The 20,634-nt window shown below is 39.5% G+C and overlaps 3 protein-coding genes across 8 annotated transcripts; 1 reads left to right on the top strand and 2 right to left on the bottom strand.

The window, feature by feature from the left end:
- Positions 1–971: 971 nt before the first annotated feature.
- agt (angiotensinogen) lies at positions 972–5,736 on the bottom strand. 2 transcript variants are annotated; one of them, XM_061039993.1, is made up of 7 exons: positions 5,569–5,736; positions 3,758–4,213; positions 3,075–3,441; positions 2,584–2,705; positions 2,315–2,463; positions 1,701–1,857; positions 972–1,614 (listed from the first exon to the last, which is right to left on the bottom strand). In XM_061039993.1, exons 2-7 carry the CDS (start codon positions 4,172–4,174, stop codon positions 1,438–1,440), a joined length of 1,389 nt encoding a protein of 462 aa, XP_060895976.1. In that variant the 5' UTR covers positions 4,175–4,213; positions 5,569–5,736; the 3' UTR covers positions 972–1,437. The 2 variants fall into 2 exon arrangements, with proteins under 2 accessions (XP_060895976.1, XP_060895974.1); XM_061039991.1 differs by having other exon boundaries at positions 3,758–4,210.
- A 3,026-nt stretch (positions 5,737–8,762) lies between these two features.
- On the top strand, positions 8,763–15,939 carry LOC132975446 (deleted in malignant brain tumors 1 protein-like). Of its 5 annotated transcripts, none has more exons than XM_061039985.1 (15): positions 8,763–8,886; positions 9,126–9,167; positions 9,253–9,351; positions 10,097–10,147; positions 10,795–10,893; positions 11,623–11,667; positions 12,331–12,429; positions 12,525–12,560; positions 12,643–12,787; positions 12,992–13,197; positions 13,583–13,758; positions 13,870–14,100; positions 14,174–14,334; positions 15,398–15,642; positions 15,749–15,939. In XM_061039985.1, exons 1-15 carry the CDS (start codon positions 8,835–8,837, stop codon positions 15,793–15,795), a joined length of 1,734 nt encoding a protein of 577 aa, XP_060895968.1. In that variant the 5' UTR covers positions 8,763–8,834; the 3' UTR covers positions 15,796–15,939. The 5 variants fall into 5 exon arrangements, with proteins under 5 accessions (XP_060895968.1, XP_060895967.1, XP_060895969.1 ...); XM_061039984.1 differs by lacking the exon at positions 12,331–12,429 and adding an exon at positions 11,780–11,878; XM_061039986.1 differs by lacking the exons at positions 11,623–11,667; positions 12,331–12,429.
- Positions 15,940–17,757: 1,818 nt separating this feature from the next.
- Positions 17,758–19,724, bottom strand: ikzf5 (IKAROS family zinc finger 5). The gene is made up of 4 exons (XM_061039994.1): positions 19,543–19,724; positions 19,240–19,386; positions 18,832–19,005; positions 17,758–18,744 (listed from the first exon to the last, which is right to left on the bottom strand). The coding sequence occupies exons 2-4, from the start codon at positions 19,370–19,372 to the stop codon at positions 17,789–17,791; spliced, it is 1,263 nt and encodes a 420-aa protein (XP_060895977.1). The 5' UTR covers positions 19,373–19,386; positions 19,543–19,724; the 3' UTR covers positions 17,758–17,788.
- Positions 19,725–20,634: the final 910 nt, after the last annotated feature.

Here is a 20,634-nt window from a genome sequence, read left to right as displayed (position 1 = left end):
CGAGACGATAAATATCACTGACAAATCCTCATTTTGTGTGCAGCGTGTCACTCACTTAGACTGTAACACCGGGAAGGTTGCGGACGTAACCGGGGGATAAATATTGAATTATGAATGAGTTGAAGTTATTTGTTATTTAAAAAGAGGCGTTTTCCTTCTAATCACAGTAATGGTCTTAAAATAGCCTATCAGCTGTGGTCTTGACCGGTTTTGATTTAAAATCTGGAGTCCACCCAGTCTGACATCAAGACAAGACCGAGAAAAAATCGTTCTATTCCGAGATGAGCCCAAGACCTTCAAAAAGTGGTCTTGAGACCGGTTTTGAGACCAAGTTGGATCTCGAGGTCTAAAACACTTACTGTAAATTAAAGTGTTTAAAATATTCAAAGTATTATTACTCAATGAAGAAGAGAAGCATCTATGACTGTTATACTATGATATATATTTTAATCTATGGGTTAATTAAATTACTGTTAAATTAATGAACAAGCAGGATTTTACTGTTGAAGTTGGTTTGAACTATTTTGTCAAATGAATGTTTTTATGATGGCTTAGTCTTATTTTCTCCATTAGTTGATGGAGTTTATGGTTTAAAAAAAAATCTGATCAAAGGAAAGTATAAAAAAACGGCTTCAGAATAACCTAAAGTAACTCCTCCACAATGTCTGTTTCACAAAACACAATCAGTAGGAAATAAGCGAGGGGAGTTTATCATTTGCGAATGGAGGTTTTATCTTTGAGCTAGCTAGCAACAATCTTCCTTGTAGTAGTTGGTGAGAAAGTGATTCTGTGCCACATCTCAGTCCGTCACTGCAAAGTTAAATGACCTGTTGTTCAGCATTTCTCCGCTCTCCAGTTCCATAGACTTGTCTCTCCTGAGTTTTTATTATTGACACACTACACATTTAAACCATTTAAAAGGGTTTATAGCTGAAGTCCTGCTTAGAAAAGAAAGACTCAATGAACTTCACTGGGATACAAATGTTTTATTACAGCAAAAATCGAAAAAAGAAACCAAAATAAACTCTTAGTTACAATATACAACGTTTTAGTCATTCATCGTAGAGAATCATGGGTACTGTAACTACTCTACAGAAAAATACTGTACAGGACTCTGCTATATTAATTTTACAGCTGAAAAAACAAACAACTAACGGTTTTAAAAAGGCTCGGATTTAAGTAACAGGTTATATAAATACTGAGTCAAGGAACCACGTTCACTCCTTTGTGAAGAAAGGTTAAGACAACACTGTTGAATACTAACAGATCCTTTGTAAGTAGTATTGCCTCTTTTTGTGCATATGATCCAAATGGAAAGTCATCTGAATTATTGATTTCAACTCCCTAAATTAACGGTAAATACAGGCGATGAAGTACATTAAAAAATGAGCTGGTTATATTTATGGAGGTTTTTGTAGGTTGAAGTTCTGTTTAACTCTAGAGGGTCGGGTTGGTGATCTTGCCGAGCATGAGGATGGCGTTAGAATCTCCTTCGATGACAGAAAAAAAGAACGGCCGGTTGATGGACAGTTTCAGTGGGACTCCTGCTTCTTGGATCTTGTCCTGAGGTTCTGCTCCTTCCTCTGACATCTCAAACATGACCTTGTTGAACGCCTGTATGGAGACACAGAGATAAGTAACTGATGTGCATAAACACAGAGAATGTTTCGTTAGAAAATAAAAAAAAAGTGAGCGCCTACCTTGTTTATAATGAAAGGTTTGGTGTTGCTGAGTTGGCTGAACTCAGCCTGGGACCCCAACAGTTTGGCCTCAATTTCTGGATCCATGTTGGTCAGTAGGTCACGTATATCAGTGACAGAAGACATGGAGAACTTTGGGAGTGTGAGCTCCAACAGACTGAGGATGGGCAGAAGGGTATATAGTTTTAGGTTTCAGACGAGCACATAGCCTTATTTGCGACCAAAATATAACAATACTTTATTTATATTTATTTATAGATTCAATCTAGCTAAATGTTAAATGAACTTATGTACTTATATATTTGTTTGATACTGATCAGTATTTGATCAGAGCAACAGCTAAGGTATTTTAACTCTAATTTAGGAATACAAATACAAACTGCAGATGTGGCTTTTACAAAAAGTGTCCTGCAACAAGTTCAGCTACATTAAAAAAGGCTTACAATTTTAGAATAAACAATTCAATACAAAAAGTTACAACATAACACCATTAAAAAGTTTTTGCTGCTGGAAATGCTTAAGCTTAGCAAGAAGTCCAGATAATGATGACAATAAAAGGCCGAAGATGCTTAGGATTTCCAGTTCCTCAAGGAGGGACTATCAACAATACCCACCCTTCCTGGAGGTTCTGATACCAGTCAGACATGACATCGGTGCGGAGCCTCGACTCTATGTCGAGCAGGGCAGCCTTCTCATGAGGCAGCACAATCAACATGTAGGACCGCTTGCTTAGGGACAGCTTCACAACTGTGCAACGACGAACCTTGGTGGTATGAAAAGGGACATTTTACAAATCTTTCCACTTAATAGGCTTTGGGAACACAAATTTGCAAAAGTACATCTCAGATTTAACATTTTTAAAAGCTCCTGAACTAAGATTTACCTTATCATTCACGAAGTGGTACTGACCCGTGTGGGTCATCAGTGGGGCCATTACTGTGGTTGATTCATCCACATGAAACTCCATGGATGTCCTCTCTGTTTGGAAGGCTGTCCTCCAGTTGCCTGAACAGACATGGCCAAAGAACACAATCAGGTACTGCATTAGTTGAAAGTTTAATAGACATTGTTGTCTGCAGGTTGTAAATTTGGTACGTCAAAGACCAATCTGCCAATGATAAGCATGTGTATTCTGAATACTAAATGCACAGAAAATGTAGTGTTATTCTGTTTGTGATAAGAGATCAGATATTTCTTCCTTCCATCTAGAATTAATGAAAGGCAAAAATGCTAAATGCTGTTGATTTCAAATAAAACGAAAAGACAAGCTAAGTCTTGAAATGAGATATCCGATGTCATACTTCAAGTCTCAAACTGTGCATTCTACAAAACACACTCAACAGAGGTCTCAACATAAGAGAAGAAGATACTGACCTTGGAAATAGAAGGACGTAAGGAACAGAAGGTCGCTGCTGGGGTTCAGCTCATTGAAGATGCTATTCACCTTCCCGCCGGATGTATTGTCCACAAAGCTGTTCACCAACTGCTCTGCCTCCTGAGGTTTGGAGAAGTCAACGCTGCGGATGAACGAAGTGTCCGAGAAGTCATGTGTGCCTTGAATAAAGTCCTCGGACAGTTGAGCACCCTGGCGAGAGAAGGTCCACACCTGGTTTGTGATTTCGTCTTTGGGTCCATCATCCACCAGAGAGTTGATGCTCTGCAGGGTCTTGAGGACCTTGTGTCCGTCCACTAAGGACACACAGTCCTCTTGGTCAGTGTCGCTGCTCAAGCCCAGAAGAAGCTGCAAGGAAAGGAGCGAATTGGGAAACATTTAGTTCATTGATTGAACTCACAAGACTCATTTAAAGGATAGATTACAACAAGCATACCAATCTTTCACTCATTCAAAAAGGGAGTTGTTTCCATACCAGTACCAGTATGTGCCTCGGAAACTACCAAAAATGTGGTATCAAGAATTGGCCATAATGCCAAAACAATCTACAGGTTTTAATCATGCTGTTAGCAGAGGGATTATTGAGGTTGGCTCAAGTGTTGGTATCACAATCAGTATAAGGCAACAATGGTAATAGTAATGGCTATAAATCAAAAGCAAAGACCTGGAAAGAGCTTGCTGTCCTCTTTGATGCTCCCAGGTAAAAGGTGACGAGGGATCCGTAGGCGTTGACTGGAGAGAGGAGGGTGTTGGTGCTTTGCTGTTTGCTGCTGAGAGCCTGGTACATCCTTAGACCCAAAGAGTTTAGAAGCTGTGCCAGAACCGCCGTCCTCTCTGTGATGTTCTGCTTCTGTGTGTCCACTTTGGACAGGTCCCTGCTGTCTGGTGTTAGGACTTCCATATCAAGGGGAGCCACTGGAAGTGTGCTAAAGGGCTTGGATGTCTGGGAGTGCATGGTCTCACAGCTGACATTTTCAGCCGCAAAGAGATGGAAGGGGTGGATGTAGACGCGGTTTGCTTGGCTTCCTGAGAGGTAGCAGCATAGCAGGAGGGCTAGAAGCAACAGCTGCAGAATCTTCATATTTACGTTGTGTTGGTGGTCACCTTAGAATGATTTCTTCTGTGGAGGGAGAAAGATAGTTTTAGTTTCAGATTATTTATGTGTGAACTGCCAGATTTTTTGTGAGCAATGAGTAATGGGTAGCCAGTTGAATGGTACATTTAGTTGGAAATCTGGCTAAATCTGGTTTTCTGACTCCGACAGGATTGGCTGGCAGGAACATTGGACATAGAGCAGCATGTCAGTGATGGATTGACTGCTTTGTGTGTCCTCCGTCTTTCTGGTCAGTGAATGACAGCAGGCGTTACCCTTTGCAACGGAGGTCGCATAGATAATGAAGACGCATCTACTACGTGCGTCTATGTGTGTGCAAATTTGAAGAGTGTTTACTGACTTAAACAATATGGTTGTTATACTTTCAGATATTGCCTATTTGGATCAAGTTAAAGCCGTGTTTAGCTAGGGAACGCACAGTGAGAGAGCTTTAAAAGTCATCATCATAAAATGACTCAACTGTTCCCTTTGACAACATTTGTCACAAATCTAGCAGTATTACTTTAGAATCTAAAAGATTTAAAAACATTAACACAAAGATAAAGTATATTACCATGAATAAATGTTTTACTCAAGTTCATTGAGATACATTCCACAATTTCCTTTCAGGCCATTGCATCTTATTGCTGGAGCGTCTGAGGATTGCAGAGAAACCATTGTTTATAGTTGTTTGAGCTGACAACGCCTCTCCTCATTTTACATGTACTTGCTTTAAATGTGTGAAAGTGAATGCTCTTATGCAAAAAAAAAAAAAAGGACTTTACCCTTGAGTTGAATATGCAGAAATGTGGACTGATGGACTTTTGGAGGAGCTGAGCAAACACTAGATTGTCCACTGTTTGGACATGTACCATGGGACATGGCCTTGGTCTTTTATCAACAAAGCTCTCAAATGTTCTTATACACAAATAACCCACCTGTGTACCTGATGACTCCATCGCAGTGATTTAAAAAATGGCTTACTCTTGATTGCTGTTTTTAAGTGTGTGTCCATATTCAGAATTCTGATGAGCACTACAATATGATGGGATTGATAATAACCTTGGGTTCAAGTCGAAACATTACAGCAATAGTACTTTTTATTGCTATGAATAATAATAATAATGATAATAGTAACCTTTATTTACAGAGCACTTTTTTAAATCCAGTATAAAGAAGATAGTTGTCTAGAAAGTTTGTAAAACAGACAGAGGTGGTTTCTTGAAAACCAATTGTATAAATTTGGAACATGATTTGATGGTTTGGAAGAATAAAATGGTGAAGTCCAATCATTCTCACTCAGATATTTCCCTTAATTTTGGATGATTCAACATTCAGAAGCAATGTTTGGAAATTGGAATTTTTTTTAAATTTGCTCTTACCTTGTGTGTCTGCTGCTGCTGCTGCTGCTGAGGGTGATCCTGAATGAGGTCCCGACTCCTCTGCTCCCTAATTTAACCCCGCTGGCCAACCAGCCGGTGCTCCCACTCTGGTTACTGATTAACCAAAGCAACATTGAGTCAGGGGCTCTGCTGCCGTGACTCACAGCCCGCTTTGTACGGACGTGCTTCTTCTAGAGATAAATAGGTCTGACACAGATAGGAAAGAGACCACCCAATGTCCCCTCCACATGTTGACATGACGCAAGCGCACCCTGGATGGGGGTTAAAGGAGAGCTGGTTTCACAAAGGAGCAGTGGGGCGCATAGGGACAACTAGGTTTGTTTGTGTTTGAGTGTGACTCACTGAAATGTCATCAGATTGTGGAGATAGTTATTTGTGAAGAGGGAACAGTGCTTGTGATTAAATGTGCACGTTCTTCAAAATTTCGCATGACATAGGGGTCAAACAAATTTGAAGTAAACAAGTCTCAATCCTGAATCACTTGTATCTATAAGATAAGAACTTTTAGGAACTGTAAATAGTATGGGAGCTGTGTGGAAATTTACAAAGTTCTTCAAGATATTTATACAAATTATTCTCCACATTCAACTATCAACCTCCAAGATATGATTTTGGTCTGTATAAACTGTGTAAACTGAAGAGAATTGTACCAATCTCAGAACCCTGAGGTACTCTTGTTTTAGTGTTTAGAAAAGATGATTTCTCAAAATAAACGTTACTCAACTAAGATAGTAGTTATCTTTATGAACTTGGCTTTCTCCTGTGTTTCTTTTATAATCTATAAACATCATGATTCATATGATCAAATCCCTGACATAAGTGCAAATCTATTATTTACAGTGACCATTGAAATACCTTTAATGATAGGTAATATAACAGAAAGTTTTTTTTTTTCACAACAATGACCTTAAAATCCACTTTAATTATTGACAATATAAGAGACACTGACTTGTATTTAAGCTTAATGAGCTCCTTCAAAAGTGAGAAGTATTAACTATCTAGAGCAGGAAGGGAAGTGTTGCGGGTTGGAGTTGAACCTTGACAGCCAGCTTCTAGGACTACAGCATCTGTACATGGGGTGCCAGATTTTAAATACTGCTTGATGTCTTCTTATCTTGTGTTTCTGAGGTTTTTAAATGCTGCTTCTATTGAGACTACAATGACAATAAACGTCCTTATGTCCTTATTAGATATTTTCAATCAAATATAGGATTTCAATAATTTGCAACTCATCACATTCTTTGTGTTTTTTTTATTTTATTTACACAACCTTTTTTTACACAACCTCTGAACTTCAATATAAATTGTGGTTGTTTATTACAGCTAGATGTGTAGGGCTAACAATGGGTACTTGGAAAAGAGCAAACATGATTCAGATGTTCTTAATAAGCATGCAAATATGTTTTACAAGCTGTATGGTTTGTATTTGTTATTTAGAGGCGACATCCTTGAACGTTATTAGGAAGATCCTTCACACACACCTGATTCAACAAGGCGGGGTACACAGGATTTTCTCACCAGACAGAGAAACATAACGTCACGTCGTGTTTTATGACTCAGGTTTTTATCTTTTATCAACATCCTTTTAGTGACAATAACTGATAACGGGAAGTTGAGAGTTGTGCAAAAATGAAAGTAACTTTATGTAACATTGATAGAACACCATTCTTACACTGACATCAGAAAACTACTCAAGCAACATTTGTGCATCTTCTCTGGTATCAATGTAATAATGAATAGGATTCAAATGGATGCTTGGAGGGGTATGAACATATATTTTGAAATTCTAACTGGAATAGATTTTTATTCTTGACAAATGAAAAATCCATCCATACAATTTCTTCCGCTTATCCGAGGTTGGGTCGTGGTGGCAGCAAGCCCTGGTTCACCAGGACAGGCAAACCCCTCCACCATGTTAAGGTGGCCATTCTTGGAGGGCAAATGCAAAAAATAAAATTGTTAAAAAGAAATAAAGACTGAAATATTTAAAACATATTGAATTAAGAATAGCTCTGACCTATCAATTCTAACTCCCTGTTACCACCACTATGTCAACTAATACACAGAATATACTATATATTTTTTTTATGTTTATACTGATATTATCGTGGACTTACATCTACAGCTTACATCATATTTGAAAAACAAAGTTTTAAAGGCTACTTGAGGATAATAGTAATATTGTATGTAATTTAAATATCCAACCTTTAAAACACTGATACTATGTTATGTACAGCAATTACCAATAGATGCCAGAAAAATACAAAACCCTGCATCCTTAAATACAGAGAATTTAACTAATGCTAGAGACCAAATGCTGACGCTCACAATGAATGTCTAGCAGGTACAATGTTCAATTTAGCATGCTAGCATTTGCTAATTAGCATTAGACACATTAGTTTAACAAGGTTTTGTAAAAAAAAAAAAAAAAATCTGCAAAATGTTTTGCTTTTTTTTTAAAATAATGAATTTATCTGATTTGTTTATGTGTGCATGCTTACAGGACAGTTCAAATGTACTCTATGCTGAGGCTTTATTTGAACATTTTCAGATATTCACAGACATGTGGTGAAATACTCGGTTACCAATATGCATATTTCATCCTTCCATCCTTCATTATCAAAGGCTATACAAAGCCATCATTTATTTTGAAACATACTTGTGACAAAGGATTTATTTCACTGTAAATAAATGTTTATATTTATGAAACTTTATGTCTACTTGTTTTTTTTCTCCAAATACAAAGTCTATTTTGACTGTTCACACAAAGTTATCCTGAAAAATGTCTTGTCTATGACAACATTCTTGGCCAGCAAGCCAATTTGAGATCATAAAACAAGTTTTCCACTTTATCTTGAATTTAATTTTTTTTAAATGTTAGCTCTTGACACTATTTTTCAGTATGAAGGTCAGAAGTAGAGACTCAAACATCAGAAGCAGATTTGAGGTATACATGCATAATGCGTGCTTTACTCTTTGCTCATTTGCGAGTTCCCTAAAACGCTCATGAAGTTTTACTGTATCACTAAAAGAAATATGATTTAACACATCCTGCTGTCAGAGGTTAACAATCTTTCAGTGCTCTTAATGATGGATAACCAGCTGTGTCTTTCTCACGACAATGACTGTGAGCAATCTATCACTGTCACTATTGCTGGTATCAGAAACTTTATGGGTACTTCACCAGACTATTTAAGCTGCAATGTTCAGCATCTGAAGCAAGTTGGGAGCTGAACACAGTAACCATGTGGACTCTTTTGGTTCTTTGCAGTGTGATCTTCTCACACCCAGTGCAAGGTAATGTGCACTATTTTATTATTGTTATGTTCATATTAGATAATTCCACAGATCAGACATGCATTTGTAATTTTGAGGTCAGTCACTTGCAACATCAGACTGATTAAATACACTATGTATTTGTTTGGATAGCAACTCCTAAAGAGGGTTTTTATCACTGTTGTTACTCAAACTGTCACCAGTCAGTGTTTTTATTGCTCTGACCCTTCTGTTTGTCTGTTTTTCTCATTACTCATCAGGTGAAAAAAGATGGACTGAAGTACAAACAAAGGACTACTCAGGTATTGAAACACCAGCACGACCAAACAATTTTAATGCAAAAGCTCCAAAACATTAGGTTGACAGAATTGTAATTGTTTCCCTCAGCTCAGCCCTCTTGTCGTTACTATTGCGGCTCAAACATGGGAAGCTGCTCCTGCTCCAGCTCCTGTAAACACTATGGCAACTGTTGCTATGACTACAACTGTAAGTTGCATGTCTAACAAATCAACAGCATTTACAGGTTCAGCAATCCTTGCATGCAGCAGAAACCAGTCAGTCAAAATCCTCAGAGTGCTTATTTGTATTATTGTATTATTATTATTATTATTATTATTATTATTATTATTGTTACAATGAACACTTTTTGGGTTTGGGGTTCATAATTTGTTGTTTGAAGAGTTCACTCTGGATAGGAATGATCCTGATTTGAAAATGCAATATTTTAGGATTAGGTAATCCATTTTACCTATGGGTAATCCATTTCAAAAGAAAAAACAGACAAATATTAGTGCATATAAATATAAACTTGCAGACTTTTTAGGTTGCATGTGCACTTGGGCCTTCCTTTTTTTCTTCCAAAATCCATGAAAAATGAAAGATCCTCACATTTACTTCTAATTAAATCTTTCTTTTTGATATGTACATTATTAGTTTTTTTTCAACAACAATGTCTACTTTACCTATAGCCATCTTTTTAAATACCTAATATTTAAAAAGATGGCTAATTAAAAGAAACTGGAAATTTTATTTGGATAGAAAACAACATTGGCTAACGTGATTTGATAATGCTTTGCTATTTGAAATCAAGATTTGATCCAATGAGATAGCTTTAATGCGATCTACTTTTTACTTTGGAGCAAATGGGCCCAGTTAGTCCAGAATGACTGTGTTGCACAATAAGAGGTGTGAAAAACGGTATTGACTTTCTCTTACTCTCTCTGGCATGTAGATTACTGCAGCTACATGTACACCACTTATTGGCCTGAAACAACCACCACAGGTATGAAATGCTCACGACAACCTACAGTATATGGGAAAATTTGACTACCATATTCTGCTAGAAGAAGATAACTGATTTAAAAAAAACTTCCATTTCATGTCTTACAGATCAGTCTTCGTGTCTCCACAACTGTGGCATGCACATGGGAAGCTGCTCCTGCTCCAGCTCCTGTGAATACTATGGAAACTGTTGTCATGACTACTCCTGTAAGTATCATGTGTCGTGCAACGTTTAGTAAACTTAGATCAAAATTTCAACCAAAATAATACTGACACTCATGTTAATTTCTGCTGCTATTACACACTCAAACATTATACTTCAGTAACTTAGACTACTGCAAAGTCCTGCTGCTAGAGGATTGAACAGCAATAAGGACATTGGTTTGGCAATGTTTGTTAGTTTAAGATTCAACAGACCTATGAGCATGTGTATTTAACTCAATTACAAAAAGTGAAAGAAGTTTGTAATTGATTTTAACCGTTCCTTCTCTGTCATACAGGGTACTGCAGCTCCACCACTGATTCGCCAGCCACAACAGGTGTGAAAATCTCAAAACACAGTATATGTGGAAAATGTGACCATCATATTCTGCTCGAAGAAGAGCTTACTGATTCTTTTAAAAAAAACTTCTCTTATACGTCGCTCAGATCAGCCTTCCTGTCGCTACAACTGTGGCGGACACATGGGAAGCTGCTCCTGCTCCAGCTCCTGTGAATACTATGGAAACTGTTGTCATGACTACTCCTGTAAGTATCATGTGTCGTGCAACGTTTAGTAAACTTAGATCAAAATTTCAACCAAAATAATACTGACACTCATGTTAATTTTGTCAAACAGCCTGCTGCTATTACACACTCAAACATTATACTTCAGTAACTTAGACTACTGCAAAGTCCTGCTGCTAGAGGATTGAATAGCAATAAGGACATTGGTTTGGCAATGTTTGTTAGTTTAAGATTCAACAGACCTATGAGCATGTGTATTTAACTCAATTACAAAAAGTGAAAGAAGTTTGTAATTGATTTTAACCGTTCCTTCTCTGTCATACAGGGTACTGCAGCTCCACCACTGATTCGCCAGCCACAACAGGTGTGAAAATCTCAAAACACAGTATATGTGGAAAATGTGACCATCATATTCTGCTCGAAGAAGAGCTTGCTGATTCTTTTAAAAAAAATGTCTCTTATACGTCGCTCAGATCAGCCTTCGTGTCGCAACAACTGTGGCATGCACATGGGAAGCTGCTCCTGCTCCAGCTCCTGTCCATACAATGGAAACTGTTGTCATGACTACTCCTGTAGGTATCATGAGTCTTGCAACGCTTTGTAAACTTTGATCCAAAAAAATGCTGACACTCATGTTAATTTTGTCAAACAGCCTGATTCAACAGACCTATGAGCATGTGTATTTAACTCAATTACAAAAAGTGAAAGAAGTTTGTAATTGATTTTAACGGCCCCTTCTCTGTCATATAGCGTACTGCAGCTACGCCACTCATTGGCCAGTCGAACCCACAACAGGTGTGAAAATCTCAAAACACAGTATATGTGGAAAATGTGACCATCATATTCTGCTCGAAGAAGAGCTTACTGATTCTTTTTTTTTTTAAAACTTCTCTTATACGTCGCTCAGATCAGCCTTCCTGTCGTTACAACTGTGGCGGACACATGGGAAGCTGCTCCTGCTCCAGCTCCTGTGTATACTATGGAAACTGTTGTCAAGACTACTACTGTAAGTATCATGTGTCGTGCAACGTTTAGTAAACTTAGATCAAAATTTCAACCAAAATAATACTGACACTCATGTTAATTTTGTCAAACAGCCTGCTGCTATTACACACTCAAACATTATACTTCAGTAACTTAGACTACTGCAAAGTCCTGCTGCTAGAGGATTGAATAGCAATAAGGACATTGGTTTGGCAATGTTTGTTAGTTTAAGATTCAACAGACCTATGAGCATGTGTATTTAACTCAATTACAAAAAGTGAAAGAAGTTTGTAATTGATTTTAACCGTTCCTTCTCTGTCATACAGGGTACTGCAGCTCCACCACTGATTGGCCAGCCACAACAGGTGTGAAAATCTCAAAACACAGTATATGTGGAAAATGTGACCATCATATTCTGCTCGAAGAAGAGCTTACTGATTCTTTTTTTTAAAACTTCTCTTATACGTCGCTCAGATCAGCCTTCCTGTCGTTACAACTGTGGCAGACACATGGGAAGCTGCTCCTGCTCCAGCTCCTGTGAATACAAAGGAAACTGTTGTCGTGACTACTACTGTACGTATTAGCATGTAAAGCTCAGCAATTGTTTTTTTATCATCCAAAGTTATACTGAAACTAATGGTCGATTCCCCCCCCCCCCCCCCAAACAGCCTACTGCTATTCCACAACTGAACAACCAGGCACCGGTAGGATCCTCAATGTACAAATAAAGCAGCATACTGTATCTAAATGTAATGACTCTCATGTACCCTCTTACCCACCCTTTAGCAAGCCCATGTGGAGGCTCACTGTTTGGCTCTGGCAACTTCTCCAGCCCCAACCACCCAAACTACTACCACGACAATGCTTACTGTGTTTGGTATCTCAGAGCTGCAGACGACCACAGAATCTTCTTGTCATTCACGTACCTGGAGTGAGTGAAGAATTAAGAGCTTTTTGGAGATCTTCAGTATAAATGAGACACATTATAATTGGATATAAATATAACAATTTACTGTGTACAGAAAATCCTTTACCATTGATGCAGCTGCTGAATTGATAATTATCATGAATGAGTTTTGCTTATTATTGCGATAAAAAAAAAAAATCATGGCTTTTATTGTTTCTTAATGGGCAGATTGGAGAACTGCTGCTCTTGTGACTCCATTTCAATCTACGACGGGCCGTCTGTCAGCTCAAGCTTTCTGGGGAAAGTCTGCAATGACAGTCAGAGTACTTTCTACTCTACCTCCAAATACATGACTGTGGTCTTCAGGACTGACAGTTCTGTGGTTGGTCGAGGGTTCAGTGCTGACTTCTTGACCTCTTTACCACCAAGCTCAGGTACTTGCATAATAGGGACAAAAAAAATGGAAATTTCAGACTTTGCTTTCTTGATTTATGGCCACTATCCTTTTTAAATGAGTCTCAATGGCTGCTTTCAGTGCAACTTCTGATCCAGTTTATAGAATGTGAATATTTTCTGTGTTCTTTACTTCTGTTAGACGGTCAACTGATCATATGTAAGGACAGAAAAAGACATCTGAGGTCACTGGTCAACATTGTACCCATTGTTAGACATTTTAGGGACCAAACTTGATTCAATTTGTTTAAAAAAATAACCAGGATAGCTCAGTCAACCAACTGTGCGACCCACTCACAAGCATGGCCTCAAAACGTTCTAACTCTGTCCTCGAGTAATCCAAACAGTTGAAATGTGTTTTGTCAGGTCGAGTGAGCTGTTCCTCAGACAACATGAGCATTGCGATTGAGCGTTCTTACCTGAGCTCGCTCGGCTACGATGGTAACAGTCTGTACCTGAACGACCCGAACTGCAGACCCCAGGTCAACAGATATCAGGTGGTCTTCAATTACCCCATTGATACTTGTGGCAACGTTCAAAAGGTAGACGACTCATCACCTTCAGGAAAACATAAACAATATCCTTAACTTCTTAACTATTGTACCACAAGTTCAGTGAAATGTTGAGTGGTTTAACTGTTTTCACCTTGACAGTTAGAGAATGGCAGAGTTGTGTACACCAACACAATCAAAGCCTACACCACCAACCATGGAGAGATCACGCGGGAGTCTTACTTTAAACTGAGCGTGGGATGCCGAATGGATCAAGACTCGGTGGCTCAGACGATGTTTCTCATCCATCATCGTGATAACAGCAGCATTACAGGGACAGGAAAATTCAACACCAGCATGGATTACTACACATCTGGGAACTTCTACAATAAGGTGTGGTCGCAGAGTTAAGTTGTGCAACTTTTTTTCAGGAACACTGGTGACATCTTTACTTTCATCCTCTCAGGTGACTCAAGTGCCATACAAGGTGACGCTCAACCAAAACTTGTACGTTCAAGTGGATCTGAAGAGTCATGAGGGAAACCTGGTCCTCTTTCTTGACACCTGTGTGACCTCACCGTCACCCCACGATTTCACCAGCAGACCTTACTACCTGGTCCGTAACGGGTAAGAAGAGGGTGTGGGTTGATTTTTTTGTTACCCAAAAAAAAGTGCAGATAGAGCGAATAACCTGCACTGGGCTCTATAGCAAGTTTTTAAAATCAAGACTAGGAAGTCGAGGTATAAATATAATGTTGAGGCACTCTATTATTTCCATATATTGCTTCTCTATACAAACATGCCACTACATTATAGAGAGAACTATTATACCTACATTTTTCAGATAGGCTTATAGTTACTTTACAAGTTATACATTCTCATAAACACAAAAATGATAAACTCCTAAACAGCAGCTTAAAGGGGAAATATTATGAAAAAACAAATTATTTTTTCTAGTGAACTGTTGGTGTTATTTGAATAGCAATACAAAATGATGAGCTGAATGAAAAGTTTCCTCCTCTTGCTTATCATCATGAGCTCATCCTTCTCTGGAGGCCAACCCCCGCCCTTCAAATGATTTACCCCTTCTGAGTGGGGGCTTACACATCTGGCCATCCACAACAAACCTGGGGAAGTCTATGTGGGTGCTGTCAACTGAATTTTTAAGTTGTCTAGCAACCTCACCAAACTGCACAGCCACTTGACCGGCCCGCTGGTGGACAATGAGAAGTGTTACCCTCAGCCGAGTGTCCAGTCATGCCCTCATAAGTTTTCATTACAGGACAGCTTTGATAAAGTAATAAAACAATTATTATCTCAGATGTACCTCGTGTTTCTCACATCCCAGTAGACCTAACTAATTTGTATAAACTAGCAACTGAAATAGATTACTTTAGATCATTAGACACTGATGCATCTTTACTAACAGTCTGATAAAGTTGTGTTTGACAATATGTCTGCCACAGAACATTTTTCTGCAAATTGTGTACTTTAACTTTCGTTGATACTGCTTTTTAGCTTTTAGCGCAGAAATAGGCAGGTTGGATTTTAACATATTAGTTAATTAAACTAAATACTTAATTCTGCCACTACAATATATATAAAATAAATCATAGTATTTGGTGGATATAGGACCCTACTCTTGTTATTCTTACTAAAACATTCGTCCACTAACTCTGTCTTTCTTTAGATGTACTGCAGACAACACCTACAGGGCTTACACCACTGGCACCAGACCCTATGCCCAATTCACCTTTAAGGCCTTCAAGTTCCTGCGAGCCTCAGAGTCTGTGTACATTCAATGCAAGGTCCTGGTTTGCCAAGCCTCTGACAAAAATTCTCGCTGCCGCCGCGGCTGCGTCAGACGTCTGGCCAGAGACCTGGGGCCAGAACATGACCACCAAACTCTGGTCCTGGGTCCAATCCAGCTCAAAGGTTTGTAGCCACATATTCCTGCTTTTGACAACAATGGATTACATTGAAGAATAATGGTAGCTAATACGTTTAGAACTAAAACAAAACTCACTGCTCTCTTTTCCAGGCCCCGAGAAAAAGGAAGAAGGGACTCAGAAGGAGGACAAGGCTTAAACCAATCTGTAACAAGCAGCTTCAGTCACCTTTAACAATCATTACAAGTCTTTTCATTCTGTCCATTGTGACACTGAATTATACTTTCCTTTCTCATCTTTTCTCTTAATAACATTATCTGATTAAAAGCATTATCAAAAAGCAGACCATGTTTGTGAAATTCCTTATGTCACGCTCACATCTTGTATAAACATGGGATGAATAAAAGACAAAGCACAGTTCGGTTATAAAACACTTTACTTATAAATTAGTATGATTATTAATCCATGTCACAATAAAATGATTTGCCATCCCAGAGGGAATGAGTGATCGCCATCAGGCTTCGACATTCACCATTACCAATGAACCTACGACACACTGAGACAACGTACGGCAGTCATTACTGGAGGCCCCTATTACTGGTTAGCATGGTGACACGGAGGTGGTCCTAAAAACAGTAACTATGTTCTCCACACATGTTGCTAAGCAACAGACAACCGTACCCAATACAAAGAACAATCTTGATAAAGTAGCAGTCTTACTGCAAAATGTTTTGCTTTTTTGACACTGAACATCTATCCAACCACTCAGAATACAATACTCAGTAAGTAATATTCAGAAAGGGATCCAATGGGGGAATCTCAGTGAGTGTTACCACAAAGGCTAAAAAACAGCATCCCTGTTGCTACACAGCAATTCTGAAAACATGAAACACAAGACTTGGTGATTCTTTCCTAAACATGGAGATACTGGATATCAAAGTGATTTCTTACAATATCAAAAGTTTCAATGGTGAAATGATGGAACTAAATGGTTACAACAAAACATTTTTAACAAAACAAGTGAAATTGATGAAGAAGGGCACTGTGGAGACGGTCTCAAACACACAACTTCTATAGAAAATCTAGTGTCACAACTTGATTGGCTGACCAAAAAAAACACACCCATACAAAGTTTGGCCAGGTTTTTGCTGTAGATGTCCTCTGTTTAGTTTTGATCCCAACATGTCTTAGCAGCATTCATGGAACATAATTTTGGCAACAAAAAGTCATGGCTACCATAGAAGACTACAGTGGCCAAACCTTTTATGTCGAAGGCTCTGGGCCTTTTCGTTACAGCAAGCAGAGGAGATTTGTGATAATAACTATTCAACTAACAGTCCTCTCTGTCTAGGCCACACAAGAGAAGTGACCATATCAGGCACTGCAAAGTAAGAGTAGTAATGCACCAAGCATTGAAATAATTTCAAAAAGGCTTAAGTGAGACCACTCTAGATCGAGCAGGTTCACTCTTTTTTTTATCATCAGATCAATCTGTTGACAAAACTTCAGGAGTGGTGAGAATTTATTTGGGTGGCCAACCTAGAGATACCCTGTAAAAAAGTTGTTTATTTTGCGGCTTGTATTTTTCTGAAAGGGACGCGTTGAACTAGAGCCAACCAGTTGTGTGAGGAGCCCCTCCAACCCAAACTCTCTTGGAAGGTAAACAAGAGTATGGTTTCCTCAAATGATGTATTCCGCACATAGTAGATTCCTATGACTTTAACAAAACGTTAAACAACTGATTGTATTCCTTCCATTAGCCACTGTTAAAGAAATGTGTCAATGTACTGGAGGCTCAACTTTGAGAACAGCATTCATGTCTGTGCTACATTTACAGAAAATCCAAACCATAAAGGAGAAAAAATATCAAGGAAAATTGTGTATTCTGCAACCTACTACATTCAGGGAGGTTAAGTAGTTTGGCTATGTAGAACATCATGAACCTTCCTCCACCACCACAAATAAATTCTCAACCAGTTAAAAACACTGATCACCCCTTCATAATACAGTTGAATGGGCACAATACAAAAAGAAAACCCTCTGAAAGGTACCATTTTCTGGTTTGAGTACAACTTTCAAAGGCTAGGCTACATCAAGGCCGAGTAAGAGGCCAATAAATAAAATGACTATGAAAATAATAAAACAAGGTGTCCATTAAAAGTTTTTTTGTAGTTTTCCTTTTCAGTGGTCCTTTACTTGTGCTGTCCACGGGCAAAGTGGCAGGCAAAGTCATACTTGCTCTTGCACTTGTGGCCACAGATGTTGCACTGGAATGGGTTTTCGTAGCCATGGCAGCCCATGTGGATGGTGTAGAGGATGTTGTCAGGGAAGTAGATATCACAGTGCTGGCAGTGATGGGGATCCTGGAGCGGGGCGGACAGGCCTGGGGCAGGCGTACTAGGTTGGCTGTTTGAGATACTAGGGGTACTGGTGCGCCCACTGTGCTCACTGCAGGGTCCCCCTCCTGGGCTGCAGTGGCTGTGGGGAGGAGCCCGCGGCTCTGGGGTGATTGGGGAAGAGGAGGAGGCGTGGGCCATGCTGGCCGTGACAGCAACGGGAGCTGTGGCAGGGTGGGGCTGCTGGATGAGGAAAGGCTTCTCGTCCACGATGGACTCTGCTCCTGGAGACATGGGAGGTTGAGTCTGGGCCTGGGACTCAGAGGGGAGGCTGGCCAACTGGCCTGCAAGGGTGGACAGCTGGTTCAAGGGGTTATCCATAACCAAGTCATGGTGATGGTGGTTTTGATTTGACGAGTGCCCATCCTCCACTGCTCGACTCTGACTATCGTAGGTCTCCTGACGCAAGTGAGGCAGCTCATGGGAGAAGTCATTCACATTGTCCGCCTTGTGTACCACCATAGAAGGGGGGCTGAAGTTGATTAGGAGTCGTCGGCCATAGCCCAAAGAGCTGGCCTTCTTCTGTAAAACACTCAGCATCTTCTTGTGGGACAGTGAGCGAGCACCTTTCATTGGAAGGAGTTTGTGCCGTCGACGGCGATGATGCGACAGGTTACTACGATCGCTGCAGCGGAAAGAGCACAGCTCACACTTGTACGGCTTCTCGCCTGTGTGGGACCGCATGTGGGCCTCCAGGTGACGCTCGTAGGCCGAGGCAAACGGGCAGAGGTGGCAACGATGAGGCTTCTCTCCTGTAAAAATGAAGAAAAACAGGCTTAATGACAAAACCCCCTCCCAATGCCGTATTTTCTTGCTCAAATAAAACTACGATTACTGACCGGTGTGAATTCGGATATGCTCAATGAGTCTGGCCGTGCCTCTGGTGGCATAGTTGCAATAGCGGCACTTTAGTTTGCCATCATAGGTCCTCTCAAAACCATCCACCAGGATCCCTGTGCTGTCCTCCAGTGATATGTCCACGGAGGGGTGATCCAGTCCATTCTGACTACAGTCTGTGTTAAGGCACAGTAACAGAACTTATTACTTTACTTGACAAGTGCTTTGAATGTATTTTAATAACAGACATTGCTGTTAATCTAAGAAAACATGTAGTCCAACACTTTAGTATCATGTGTGTTGGACTGCGTTAAATAAAAGAGCATGGTTATTTACAAACCTGCCAGCTGAATCAACACTTCTAAACGCTCAAGGTTGGTCACATTAAAATGACACATAGGTAGTTTTACCTGGTGGCAGCTCGTCCGCCTCCTTAACACCACTTACGGAGCCTGATATCATGTTGACATGTTGAGTCTGCTGGCTCAGATACTCCTGGAAATCCTTCACAAAGTCCAGCGTGTCCGGCTTTTCCTCACCCATTGAAATGAAGCGCTGCAATGTTGTTTCACCGACCACAATTATTACACAGCAAAGAGACATTTGACATTTTACTAAATGGCTACAATATTATAAAAAAACACTTAATTTAAAAAAGTCAATTCGGTCAACGCTAGCAAGCCAAATTTTCAGATATGTCCACCTACCTCTTGCAAGATAACTTTCGGTGAAATCTGACAAATGTTGTTTGTTTTACGAGGCCGAGTTGTTGCTTTTCAGACGCAAAGACAAGATAATCTTTGACTGATTGACAAGCAGGAAACCGGCTCGATCCAATGTCTGCTGGGGTCGCTCCTACACACAGCTCCGCATCGTCGTCATGTTGTTGCCAAAGCTACGTGCGCTACGTTAGCTTAGCTTATTTTGGAGAAAGCATCTGTCTGTCAACAGAAACGCCGGAATCTGTGCGACGCGTTCATTATTTACACTGTTTGTATATGTTTCATTAAGCGGTACTGGTTGTATTTAATGTATCTTTCCGTCAGCCGCCTCACACTGAAACACAGCCTGCTAAATCAAAACAATAAGCCTATTCGAGGGGTGACAGTTCACTTTGTGTGCACCGGTTTAAAAACGCCCCAGTTCAAGCGATTTTTTCCCCCCACCGAAGAAAGGTTCCTACCGACAAAGCTGAAACTGTGGTCAGAATACAGAGCAATGCAGCTTCGTTCTCACAATGTATGAAATATAAAAACATCAGTATTACACGTTTAAAACTTACATTATACGTCGTCAATACGTCTATATGTAAATTTAAGGACCATAAGACTGACGTTATCGCTTATTAAAAGACGAAAATGCCCAGGGTTGGAGGGAAGCGCTACAGAGGATTGGGTAAGAAAAAGTTTATCATGAATAATGTGTTATTAACCTAAGCACTCACCTAGCGCTTCGGTGGTTGGTTCATGGTATAAAAGGTGTTTCAATTGTTTGTTTGAAATAAATGTATGAAGCAGTGCCCTCCAAACATTTACTAACAAACTTTTAAACTCCTGAAAGTTTTTTTTTTTTTCACAGCGTGTTACGAGTTCTGTGATAAAATGTGTAAACTTTCTATGCTTTCTGCTTATTTTCATTAATAGTATGAAGACAGTAAATGTATGTATTTAAATCTAACGTCCATATACTGTAACTCTTAATAAACAATCCTTTTGACGAGGCTTTTACTAGTGAATTGGTGTTACAGCATCAGCTGCTTACCTGTTCAAGTGTTAATACTTTAACATAAAGGAAAGGGTTATTGG

The sequence above is a fragment of the Labrus mixtus genome, chromosome 6 (genome assembly GCF_963584025.1).
Source record: "Labrus mixtus chromosome 6, fLabMix1.1, whole genome shotgun sequence".
Lineage (NCBI taxonomy): Eukaryota > Metazoa > Chordata > Actinopteri > Labriformes > Labridae > Labrus > Labrus mixtus.
This window is presented reverse-complemented; position numbering and strand designations above follow the sequence as displayed.

Coding starts and splice junctions, on each gene's coding strand:
- agt (XM_061039993.1), bottom strand. CDS start 4,174: ATGAAGATTCTGCAGCTGTTGCTTCTAGCCCTCCTGCTATGCTGCTAC. Junction 1,858..2,314: donor TATCAGAACCTCCAGGAAGG/GTGGGTATTGTT, acceptor GCCCATCCTCAG/TCTGTTGGAGCTCACACTCC. Junction 1,615..1,700: donor AACCTTTCATTATAAACAAG/GTAGGCGCTCAC, acceptor GTCTCCATACAG/GCGTTCAACAAGGTCATGTT.
- LOC132975446 (XM_061039985.1), top strand. CDS start 8,835: ATGTGGACTCTTTTGGTTCTTTGCAGTGTGATCTTCTCACACCCAGTG. Junction 9,168..9,252: donor ACAAACAAAGGACTACTCAG/GTATTGAAACAC, acceptor TGTTTCCCTCAG/CTCAGCCCTCTTGTCGTTAC. Junction 12,788..12,991: donor TTGTCATTCACGTACCTGGA/GTGAGTGAAGAA, acceptor CTTAATGGGCAG/ATTGGAGAACTGCTGCTCTT.
- ikzf5 (XM_061039994.1), bottom strand. CDS start 19,372: ATGGGTGAGGAAAAGCCGGACACGCTGGACTTTGTGAAGGATTTCCAG. Junction 19,006..19,239: donor GGCGGACGAGCTGCCACCAG/GTAAAACTACCT, acceptor GCCTTAACACAG/ACTGTAGTCAGAATGGACTG. Junction 18,745..18,831: donor GCATATCCGAATTCACACCG/GTCAGTAATCGT, acceptor TCATTTTTACAG/GAGAGAAGCCTCATCGTTGC.